The sequence below is a fragment of the Gossypium hirsutum genome, chromosome D03 (genome assembly GCF_007990345.1).
Source record: "Gossypium hirsutum isolate 1008001.06 chromosome D03, Gossypium_hirsutum_v2.1, whole genome shotgun sequence".
Classification (NCBI taxonomy): Eukaryota; Viridiplantae; Streptophyta; class Magnoliopsida; order Malvales; family Malvaceae; genus Gossypium; species Gossypium hirsutum.
The window spans coordinates 32,574,365-32,586,822 of NC_053439.1; the positions used below are offsets into that span (position 1 = coordinate 32,574,365).

The following is a 12,458-nucleotide window of genomic DNA, read 5'->3' on the forward strand; positions in this document are numbered from 1 at the left end:
TTTTAGATTAATTTTGAATAAAGGAAAAAAAGGAGAGTGGGGCAATTCGGGAAGAAAAGTAAGACTAATGGGTAAACATTTATCAAAACAACGTAGCTTTGCAACTTGATATTTTTAACTTTTAACTTTAGAAAATGTAAACATTTATCAAAACAACGTAGTTTTACCTTTTCTTTTTTGAATTTTTGGATAACTCGAATTAGGGGTGAGCGTTCGATCAAATCGAGTGAAACCATTTGAGTTAAATTAGAAAAATTAATAATGTTAAATTAAAATTTTGTACAATATAACTATTTCCATGTTAGAACACATAAATTTGAAACAATATATATTTGAAATTTTTTAAAGCCAAATAAAAAAAATTTAGTATGATAAACTTGAATCATTAATCCCTTATTTTGATTTCATAATTATTATTTTATTAAATTATTGATATGTTTTTTTAGTTTTAAAATTTATAATTTTTTTAAAAATAAAAATTTTAAAATTTTTATAAATATTTTGAATTTTAAAAATTATTTTCAAATTTTGAAAATTATTTTGATCTTTTGTTAAGAGAGACCAATTTACTCGTTTCTAAAATTGACAGAGATCAAAACAATATTTATACTAATATGTTATTCGAATTATTCGAATTGTAAAAATTCAACTCGACTCGAACTCCGAAATTTCTTATTCGAGTTGACTCAAATAGTTCGAATAACTTATTCGATTAACTCAAAATTTAAAATTTTTTTCGATTTTTTCAAATCGAATAAAATTTTGCCCACCCTTAATTACAACATCAACCCTAGAGAGAATTGGAGCACATGATATTTAGGCGCGGCACAACAGGGGTAAAAAGCTCCAATAAAAAGATTAATATTGTTAATTCCGTTTTCCTTCCCTCTATAAAAAGAGAAGTCTCATTTTTCTCTGCTTTCATGCTAAAGAACAAGAAGAAGCAGAGACCTTGCTAGAAGGAGGCACTTCATCACTTTAACGTTCTTTAATCTGCTTCTTCTTTAAGTTTTTTACGCAAAACCCATATACAATATTCGCCTTTCTTCTTCCTTTTTGCCTTCCATTTCTATTTCTCTATTGTTTATTTCGAAGGAAAAGAAAAAGGTAGATACTTGAGTTAAAGAAAGATAGTGAGAGATGGGCAATTGCTTCCCATCATTATTCCATGCTCGACCAAGAAGACCTATCCAGTTCAGTGCTGCAGCTTTAGGTAATGTTTTAATGGGGGTCTTTTCCTTTCATGCAGTCGTTTCTTTCTTTCTTGAAAGCTTTCATTTAATTACTTCAGATAATGTTTTAGTGGTTTCTTTTCATTTCATGCAGTCGTTTCTTTTTTTTTTCTTGCTTTCTTGAACGGTTTCCGTTTACTTTAGATAATGTTTTAATGGGGTCTTCTTATTTCATGCAATTTCTTTCTTTTTAAGAATCATGGATGGCTACCTTTATCCTTTATATCTTTCAGGTTCCTTGTGTATGCTTTAAATTAATGGCTTTATCTAATAATTGTTACCGATTTATATTCAATTCATTAATGGCATTCTTTTTGGTTTTTATACAGGATTTGTTGTTTTCTCTTTGTGGATTTCTTGATTTCAGGTTGACATAGAATCTTTAACCTAAACCCTCTACCCTTAAATTGTGTATTTGTTAATCACTTCAAGTGGTCCTAAAAACAAGTAGACAGGCACTAATGCTACCATCGGTTTGGTACTGTTTTAAAATGTGAGCAAAGATATATGCTTGCACTGGTAAATTGCCACTTGGAAGGTAGTAATCGATGGTGGCATGTTATAGTATAGAAATATGGAATTTTTTCCCTTCTTTGATAGTAAATTCCTTGAATGAATTCAATTATTCATGTAGAAAGGTCCTTTTTATGGTTAGAATTGTATGGTTGCATACATCACTGGGCTGTTTTTTCAGTATTTAAAGGCATCATTGTCAACTACTTTTAGAGTTTAGCATAAGATTGTTATGTATATGAACTGATATTGATAAGATTACTAAGATTTATAATTTACGTTCTTTGCTCAAGTTTCCCACCACTAATTCATAATCATATACATCTTATGTGCTTGAAACTTTCTTTCTTGGCCTGCTCCTATGCTAATCTGGTTATTTTATTGAAAATGATATTTGAAGGTAAGCAATTAAATAACCTTTTTTTTTTTTTACTTTTGGACAATCACACAATGTACCATTCATCACGCATTGTTCTAGCTCATAGCAGGGAACCCTTTTTTTTTCTCTTTCAGTTTCAGGATTTCCAAACCTTCGCCTGAATGAAACAACTGGAAGTGGTTGTATATTATCACCCCCTCTTCTGAAATCATTCACATATTCTGAGCTAGAACAGGCTACCATGAACTTTAGTTCCCAGAATCTCATAGGGGAAGGTGGGTTCGGTTATGTTTACATGGGGTTCATTGATGAGCAGACACTTAGTGCTGCAAGCCCTGAAATTGGAATGGCTGTTGCTGTGAAGAAGCTTAGTCCCACTGGCACTCAGGGTCATGAGCAGTGGCTGGTTGGTTTCTTCATTCTATCATGTTCACTTTCTTTGAAAAATGTTCTTGACTCATGTATCGATTGTGTTGACTGTAGACTGAACTTGGTAACCTTGGGCGACTTCGTCATCGGAACCTGGTGAAGCTTTATGGATATTGCTCGCAAGGGGAGGATAGGCTTTTGGTCTATGAATATCTATCTAAAGGCAGCTTGCAGGATCTTCTTTTCAAAGGTGAATTAATACCTTTTTCAACGTATGCTTTATTGCTTATGATTGCTTTTCGTATTATGCCGAAAGATGTGTGTTTGTTCATTAATTTTGATGCTGTCTTAATTTCAGATTGTTCTCCACCATTGTCATGGGAAACAAGGGTTGGAATTGCCATAGATACTGCTAGAGTCCTTTCTTTCTTACATGAACTAGGGCTTATATTACGAGATATAAAGTCAGCGAATATCCTACTAGATTCGGTATGTTGCCTAAAAACCAAGTTGCAGTATGCTGTAGTGCTGAATCGAAGTTATATTCTACCAACTATAAATGATACTAATTAAAACCCATCTTACATCATTGTTGCAGGATTTCAGTGCAAAACTTTCGGATTTGGGCTATGCAATAGAAGGCCCTACTGGTGATCAATCTTATGTTTTAACTCGAGTCTTTGGTACTGAAGGATATACTGACCCTCAATATCTTGCTACAGGTTACTATGGTTGCCATCTTATGCAATCTTTGTTTACCATAGTCTTTGGTAAAGCTCTTGGCCATCTTATTGTACGAATGAGCTCTTCCAATGTTGTGCAGGTATGCTAAATACAAAGTGTGATGTCTATAGCTTCGGGGTCGTGTTACTTGAACTGCTTTCCGGACGCCAGGCTGTTTGTCAAACAGCAGTTGGTATAATGGAATTTCTAGTGGATTGGGCTAAACCATATTTAGGCGATAAACGCCTGTTATCCCGAATCATGGATACCAAGTTAAATGGCAACTACTCCAAGAGAGAAGCTTATGGTGTTGCAGTCATTGCATTGCAGTGTGTAAGTGAAGACAAGGTCCGGCCCTCAATGGCTGAGGTTTTATCAGCACTCAGACGTCTTCGTCTTCTCTCGGGTTCGCATGCATCCCCAAGTGGTGTTCCTTCATCCTCCGTTGGGTTCAAAGTCGACAGGCCTTGGCTTCCCTTACCTCCACTAGACAGCGTTTCATCTCAAAGATCAATTTCCCCTCTTTGCTCGTCTGACTTTTCGTCCCCAAGACATGTTCCTTCATCCCCAAGCAATGGTCCTCGGTCCTCCCTTTCGTCCCAAAGCGATGGACCTCCCTTTAGCTTAAGAGAGTTACGCAGGCAACTCTTCTCTCGCCAAGACAGAGGTTCATCTGGAAGAACAATTTCCCCACCCTTGGCTTCCACTTTATCCACAAGCGATCTTCCTTTGTCCTTCCTTGGGTCTCCAAGCAGTGTATCCGGGCTCGTCTCTCCCTCAAGTGATGTACCTCAAGTGAAGAGTTCCAAATACAATAACAAGTACCCTTTGAAAGGGGCTTTATGGAATTCATTTTAGTTTAATGCAAGGTGCCAAAAACAAAGAAGTGGGGTAAAATTTGGTTAGGTAGAGGATTATTTGGATTTCGTATACAACATAATACCATTTGCAGAAGCTTTTATGCAACAAATTTCATGAATGGTTTCGTATAAGAAAATGGAAATCTTCAGTTGCTTGATATGTGGACAAGGAAGGTTTAATATTTTACATACTGAATCAATTAAGTCAAAATCATATTCCATTTATTTGGTGGTTTTTATTACTAATTCTGCTGAAAGTTGGATGATTTAGAGAATTCCCACATATTCAATTTAAATCAAATGAAGCATTCTTAGAATAATTTTTCAAAGAAATATATATAATGATTTAGGCTTTCAAAATTAATATTTGATTGGAATTACTATTTGATATACGGATACTCCACCCTTAAAAATTTGATTTAAAAAAAAAATAATTAACTAAACTTCCTCACTTGTAGGTTTAAAAACTACTCACAACACATGAAATATTTTACCTTTTCTAGAACTTAAGTCTCATTTGGTTTTTATATTTTCGTACATAATTATGTATATTTTCGTACATAATTATGAGAGTATAATTCTTCAAATATATGGAAAAACATAACTAAATTTTTTTACTTTTATTTTCAAGAATTTAGTCATTTACGTTTTAGATTTCAAAATTCAAGTCCAATTGTTAACACCGTTAAATTTTTTTCGTTAAATTTGTTGGTGACATTTTGAAATAAAAAAAATACTCACTTGTAACTAAAAAATAATGTTGTAATGTACTACATGCTTCTTTTTGCTATAACTCTTTCGTGTTCAATTAATTGTTTTCATTAGGACAAAATGTAAATAGTCATTGAGTTTCATTGTATCTGTTGGGGATCAACCTGATTAAACAACAAACAAGTAAAAAAATAGTGGAAGAAATTGAGAAATTGAACACACAAATTTAACGTGAAAAAACCTCTCTAAAGAGGATAAAAAACCACGGGTAAAGATAATTTAACTATAATGGCAAAAGAACGAATAGTACAAAGATAGAGATAAAAACTAAACCCTAAAACCCAAAAAACAAAAAACCCTCAAAATATAAATACAAAATTCTCCAAAAGTGTTATGAGTTCTAATCTCTAATGGATATATTTTCTAAGGTTGTAAAAGAGTCTATTTATAGATTAAATTCATAAGTCAAATAATAATAAAATAATCTAGACTAATCAGAGTTTGATTGAAACAAATTAAAAGAGTTTAATTGGAAGATTATTTCTCAAATTTGACTGAAATAAGAGTCAAACTCAACAAATCTCCACATTGACTCATATTTCTACAACGCCATCTTTGCCAAAGCCCACCACGGGTCTATCTTGAACTATGCAGGGAATTAACTAAGACAAATCTGTGCTTAGAAACTTGAAGACTTCTAGCCTTCAACTTGTACACTACCAAACCAAAACTAACCCAGATATGATTTTCACGAACACAGTGCCCTAACTTTTCAGAACCTACATCCAAAATAGAATCTCACTTCAACGAAACGGTTATACTTTTTTCCCTCCTATGACCAAGTTGTCTCCGCTCCAAACGAGTTGACTTCGACTCCGTAACGGACGAGGGATGTCCGATTTCACCAGTCACTGTAGAACCTTCCAGAATATAAAGACTACCAGTTCTTTTACCTTTTAACAAAACGAGAGCCCCATGAGACACCTTAATGCCGCCAAGTCTAAAATACTCAAGGAGGTGAGATTCTTTCGTAAATCAGGTACATACTCGACATCTGAGAGTGTCCTAATCATCCCATCGTACATCCTAATTTTAACAGTACCAATACCAATTACCTTACTGGATGAATCGTTTCTCATACGTACAACTCCACATTCAACCGAACTATATGTGGAGAACCATTCTCTATTGGGACACATGTGGAAAGAACATCCTGAATCTAGGACCCACCCAAACGTAAGCTCAGAGCTTTCACTCGTTGACACTAATAAGAAATCATCACCGTTTTCGTCGGCCAAATTAGCGCCAGCTACATCTTTCTCGTTACTCTCAGCAGCACTTTTATTTCACAGTTTATAGCAATATGCTTTGACGTAACCTAACTTCTTACAATAGCGACACATTTTGTCTCACTTCTTTGATTCTACCAAAGCAGAAGCTTGCCTATCTGCCTTACTATCCGAACCAAACTCATTGTCGAGTTTGTCTTTACTTAACAAATGACCCTTCACATCCTCAAACGAGAGTTTATCTCGGCTATAAATCAGGGTCTCCCTTAAAGACTTGTATGAAGGGGGTAAAGAACACAATAATAGCATAGCCCGATCTTCATTGTTAATTTGAACCTCAACGCTATTTAAATAATTTAAAAGGGTAATAAATTGACTTATGTGATCTTTAAGAAGCTCACCTTCATTCATGCAAACGTAAATAGACGTTGTTTCAACACTAAAAGGTTAGCCAGAGATTTAGTCGCATAAAGAGTTTCTAACATTTTTCATAAGGCGGATGAAGTATTCTTCATCAATACCTTTTGCAATACCCTATTCACGAGGCACAACTGGATTTCAAACAAAACATTTTCATCAAGCTCTTCCCATTTTGACTTATTTAGATTCTCGAGTTTTTTCCTAGTAACAACCTTTTTTAGGCCGATCTAAACTAAAATTGCCATCATTCAAACTTGTCACAGATTGAAATTTGTGACACCGTCGAACTTCTCAATGTCAAACTTTGTTGTTGTCATCTCTGAACGGGCTGATCTACGAAAATTGAACTAGCTCTGATACTACTTATTGGAGATTGAACCGATTAAGCAATGAACACGTAAAAAAATAGTGGAAGAAATTGAAAAATTGAACACACAAATTTAACTGGAAAAACCTCTCCAAAGAGAATAAAAAATTATAGATAAAAATAATTTTACTATAATGAAAAAAGAACGAAAAGTACAAAGATAGAGATATGGAGATAAAAATTAAACCTTGAAACTCAAAAAATAAAGAACCCTCAAAATGTAAATACAAAATTCTCCAAAAGTGTTATGAGTTCTAATTTATAATGGGTGTATTTTCTAAGGTTGTCAAAGAGTCTATTTATAGGCTAAATTCATAGGTCAAATAATAATAAAATAATCTAGACTAATTAGAATTTAATTGAAACAAATAAACATAATTTAATTGAAAAAAATATTTTTTTAAATTTGACTGAAATAAGAATTATACTTAACAGTATCATCGATATTTTATTGTATCAACATGCAAAATAGAAACGAATAAAAATTTAAAAGAAAAGCAAACCATTTTACAAACTTTGAAACCTCGTTTAATTTCTCCTAATATTTAAACAGTTGCATTCAACCTAAAGTAAGCTTTCATGACGTTGATGTTGCATCAATTTCTCCGATGTGTAAACGAAGCTTTAAAAGTTGTGATTGCTAGGGTCCTAACGGCACAACATTCACCGTGGTGGACAGCCAATTTCAGGTTTGGTACTAAATGAGCATGAAATCTCAGAAAATATGTGTTTCCGGCCACTATTAAGTTGTTATGACATGTGACCTTCGTTTTAAATTATTTTTCAATTGCTGAGAAAGAAATAGTATAAAACTTATGTTTGGACTTTATTATAGTGTAATGGGTAATTAATATTATTTGCGTTAAAATAATTTTATAAAATAAAAAAATAAATCTCAAATTAATATATAATGATATATTTGAAATTTAATTTTAGCTACTTTTTAATAAAATAAAATTTTAAAGATCTTAAATATGAATGAATGTATAATACTTTTAAATATTTAAAAATTGATGTTATAATTTTCATTTTTTTCTATTTCTTTTTCTAGTATTTTTTTAACTTTAATTGTTGGTTTTAGTTTTTCGATTTTATTTTTTCTCCTATGATTTTTTTTTTATCAATTTTTATGTTTTTTTCCCACACATGGTTTCAAACATGTTTTTTTCTTCTTCAAAGTTTTAATATTTTTTAAATGATTTAATTAAAGTTAAATAAAATTAGAAAAGACATAGTACATAAATGAACATACATTAATATTTTTATGTAATAAAAATTTAATGATATGATACAATTTTATTAGTGCTTGAAAATTATATATTTTAAAATGATGCTAATATAAGTTATTTTCGTAAAGTAAATAATTAAAGATGTTATAATCATTGTCCAACTACGTAAAACAAAATGCATTTTCCATTCCTAATGTGGTGGATGAATTCACATATATTATAGGGTAATAAGTGACAAAGCTAGGGGGTTGACAGGCCATGGTTCACCTTAAAATAATTTTTTTTTGATTTAGATCTTTTATAATTTATATAATTTTAAATTAGTAATAGTAAAATTACACTTTGACATCTCAAAAATGATAAAAATTAATTTGCGCCTTTAAAAACTATAAAAATATAAACTATAAAAATGATGAAATTTTGTTTTTACTATCATAAAAAATATAAAATTTAATTCTCACACTCAAATTTTTTTTTTGCTTCACCCTTGAAGATAATTACTTGATATATAGCCGTAAATTCTTCAATTTTTTTAATATAATCACTACACCAAAATAGGCTTTTAGCGGCGCTAAAAAGAGCCGCTAAAAGTATTTGTAACGCTTTAAGAAGCGCCGAAAAAAATGCCGCTAAAAAATGTGTCGCTAACTTTAGCAGCGTTTTTAAAAAAAAACGCCGCTAAAGACCAAGGCCTTTAGCGGTGCTTTTCCCACAAACGCCGCTAAAGACTAAGACCTTTAGCGGCGCTCTTCTCACAAACGCCACTAAAGACCATGACCTTTAGCGGCGCTTTTCCCACAAACGTCACTATAGACTATGACCTTTAGCGGCGCTTTTATCACAAACGCCGCTAAAAACATAATATTTAAAAAAAATTATTTTAATCAAATAATAATTATTTTTATGATAAATATTATATTATGTTTTATTTTTTTAATTTGAACTTTAAATATACTTTTTAAGGATAAATAAAAAATATTATTTAAATTAAATTTTCTATAAAAATTTTAACTTTAAAACTAAATATAAAAATTAATGAATTTAGTTTTAGAATTTAATGGCGTAAATTACTAACACAATTAAAATCCAAAAGTTAAAACTCAAGTTGTCTTAAATATTAAAGTAAAAATAAAAATTTAGAATCAAAACTAAAATAAACAATGGAATGATAGCTCAAATGTAGGTTTTTGCTGCAAGTTACACAGACAATAACGAAAAATTAAACACCACACATAAAATTTATCAAACTAGTTAAGAAATACATGGTGCAGCCATGCAGGATAAATACAATAGAATCATAGGGTAATTTTGCATAAATATCTTTAGAGTACCAAGAACAATGTCACAAAATTATAAAACATGATAAAAAAAAAAAAAGAACAGGTAGCAGACAAGCTATTTGTTACTTTTTGGAACTAAATTATAAACCATAGGTGCTAACAATTATTTTACAAGTTAATTCAGCAAATAAATGACGATAAATTGGAACTAAATTCAAAGATTGGAGGAAATAAAATGCGAAATTGAAAAATACCGAAGTACCTGAATATTTTTCAGAACTCTGAAGGGATCGGAAATTCAAAGGAAAAGATTTGAAAAATGACGTTTGAAAAAAATACAAATATAAAAAGACTGTTGAATTTTCGGTGGAGTTGTTTTCAAGATGGCAAATATAAACTACATGGAATATGAACAAATAAAATGTCAAGATGGAAATCAGCATGGTCGGATGAATGGTCTGCAAATCCATCAAGTAAAGACATTAGCACAATTTAATAGAACTTTAATCTAAAAAGCAAGTACATAAAGATTCTCTAGTCTTATTTCATAATATACCCAAATATAACAGCATTCCAAAGCATAATGTTGTTATCTTGAGGTGCACCACTAATTCCTGCACAAAATAAATGATAAAAAAGGCCACAGTTCTTTAGCATAAACAGCAAACAAATTAGATGAAAACCGGACTTCTACAAATAAACCGAGTTTAGAACATCAGTTCTATAGCTTCACATGTTGATTGACATTCAAATCTCAATATTTACTTTGAGGTGCATGCAAAGACCCGCCAAGTCACGAGCTACACAACAAGAAGAGACTGTTTTCAATCCCATAAGCTCTAGTTAACATCGCAAGGTTCGAATTAAACTCTTCCAACTAGGAATCTCAAGCTCTAATCGCTGGGAAACATCAATTCGCACACCAATCATAAACGTTGATATTTTTATTTGCTTACAGGTTACACAATAGTGAAAAAAAATCATAAGGGGCATAAAGCACACTATTGCTTTTAAATAAAAATTTAGATTCTAATGAGAAGGACAATAAACAAAAAGCAATATCATAAATAATCCTACATCAGTTTTATGCAGAAACTCAAACAGACCACAAAACATTCAAGTTCAGAATCAGAACTACATTAAAAAACATCAACATAAGCTTTTCTTTTCCATGTCTTCTCTTCATAATAATAATGCTCCCATATCTCAAGAAACACTTAAAAAGAGTTCTATACATCATTTTCTTTCTTTCTAATTATACTTTTCACCTCATGTTCTCTCTGCGACGAACATAACGAGTCCAATCGTTGTACCTTGGTCTGTCTTGGGCCCTTTGCGGTTTTGGTTCCACCCTCTTTTGTCTTTCCAGTGCTCGTTGAACAATCTCCCCATTAACAAACAATTCAACTACAAAATATAATTGCAATTGTCAAATATCAAATATTATCCGTCTCCCTACTCAAGGCTAGTAACTTAGAAAAGATGGACTGAGTAAATTGTTTTACAAGCATTAGAATATAGACAATTTCTGTTTTTAAATTCCCAATGAACAATATTGATGGTGCAAACCATGTGGTATAATGTCTTCTCCAGTTCTCCCTACTAGTTGAGTCCATGTTGTAAAAATGGAAGCACAAAGTTAAAACAAGAGTTATCAGGGTATAAACAACGCATATAATTAAAGCAAATAAATCGAAATCAAAATTAAAATTAAAACAAGAGTATGAAATTAGAGACCTGATAGTGTCGTTATCAGGGTTGTGACTAATAACAATGGCATAATCACCAGAAGCCCGAGCGAAAACCCCACGATCACCAACGTGGTGTTCGACGTTGCAAACGACAGCTCCTTCGGGATAGATCTAAGAGGCAACACGTTTCCGACCATAAGGGTGGCCTTCTTACCACAGTACACGAACTGTCCGGTGTACATACCCTCAGCGGCGACGAACAGTTCCTTCTACTTCTTGTAACGAAATGGGTGACAGAACATGACGCGAGCTAAGGGCGCACCGCGGCCTGGGTCATGGATAACATCAGTGACGACGCCTTTGAGGTATTCATTTTGTTCACCGAAGTCGAGGCTGCAAAAATGGGCAGGACCAATGGAGATGCAGAGGGCTGTCGATTTGGGGAAATTGGGGACAAAAAATAAAGGAGAAATGGTTTGGGAAAAATAAAACGGAGAAAAAAGAAGAAAGGTGGGATTTCATTTGAAATTTTGGGAAAAAGAAGGGGGAAATGAAGAAGGGATTTTATGCGCTATTTTTAAAAGCCAAATTTTTTTGCGGCGTTTCTATTGTTTAAGGGAAAAAAGAAGGGATTTTATAAATCGGCGTCATTTTTTAACAGTGAATTTTTTTACGGCGTTTTTATAGCTATTGCTTAAGGGAAAAAGAAGGGATTTTATAAGTGAAATCTTTTTGCGGCGTTTCTTATTTTTTGCGGTATTTTTATAAAAATGCCACTATTGTTTAAGGGGTAAAAAAGGGATTTTATAAAAATGGCGCCATTTTTAAAAGTGAATTTTTTTTTGCAAACGTCGCTATTGCTTATCTTTTGCGGCGTTTTTTACAAAAACGCTGCAAAAAATATTTTATTTTGAACAAAATGACGCCGTTTTGCTATGCTAAAAAAATTTATTTTTATTTTTTATAAATTAATTTTTTATAAAATAAAAAAACCAAGTACACTTAAAATAAAATATTATATATTTTAATAAGAAAACAAATGATAAAATGGCTGTAATTAATTATTAAGTTAGAATTATCCAAATTAAATAATTACCTATATATCCATATCATTTTTATCTCAATTTTTTGTATTTTTTTCTTATAATTTGATCCTATCCAAATTAAATAATTACCTATATATCCATATCAAATATATCAAATGGTTTAGATTAAATATTTTTAAATATAAAAGTATTAATTGATTGTATAAAATTGTATCATTTAACAAATCTCAAATAAATCTTAAACCTTAAATTAATCATTCAATATACATAAAGTCTATCTATTTTATATCTCTTAAATAATATAAACTATACTCATAATTTTAATATATTAAATTTATTATTATCTCTT

At 31.7% G+C, this 12,458-nt stretch overlaps 1 protein-coding gene and 1 pseudogene across 1 annotated transcript; one reads left to right on the top strand and one right to left on the bottom strand.

Annotated features, from left to right (window-relative positions):
- Positions 1-906: 906 nt before the first annotated feature.
- Positions 907-4,301, top strand: LOC107950730 (probable serine/threonine-protein kinase PBL18). Its single transcript, XM_016885658.2, has 6 exons — positions 907-1,213; positions 2,259-2,530; positions 2,608-2,743; positions 2,852-2,982; positions 3,092-3,215; positions 3,317-4,301. Exons 1-6 carry the CDS (start codon positions 1,141-1,143, stop codon positions 4,072-4,074), a joined length of 1,494 nt encoding a protein of 497 aa, XP_016741147.1. The 5' UTR covers positions 907-1,140; the 3' UTR covers positions 4,075-4,301.
- Positions 4,302-9,261: 4,960 nt separating this feature from the next.
- On the bottom strand, positions 9,262-11,635 carry LOC107950731 (uncharacterized; annotated as a pseudogene).
- Positions 11,636-12,458: the final 823 nt, after the last annotated feature.

Excerpts from the sequence above, each read along its gene's own strand:
- LOC107950730 (XM_016885658.2), top strand. The coding sequence starts at position 1,141 with ATGGGCAATTGCTTCCCATCATTATTCCATGCTCGACCAAGAAGACCT. Across the intron at positions 1,214-2,258 it reads GTTCAGTGCTGCAGCTTTAG|TTTCAGGATTTCCAAACCTT; the intron begins GTAATGTTTTAA and ends TTTCTCTTTCAG. Across the intron at positions 2,531-2,607 it reads AGGGTCATGAGCAGTGGCTG|ACTGAACTTGGTAACCTTGG; the intron begins GTTGGTTTCTTC and ends TGTTGACTGTAG.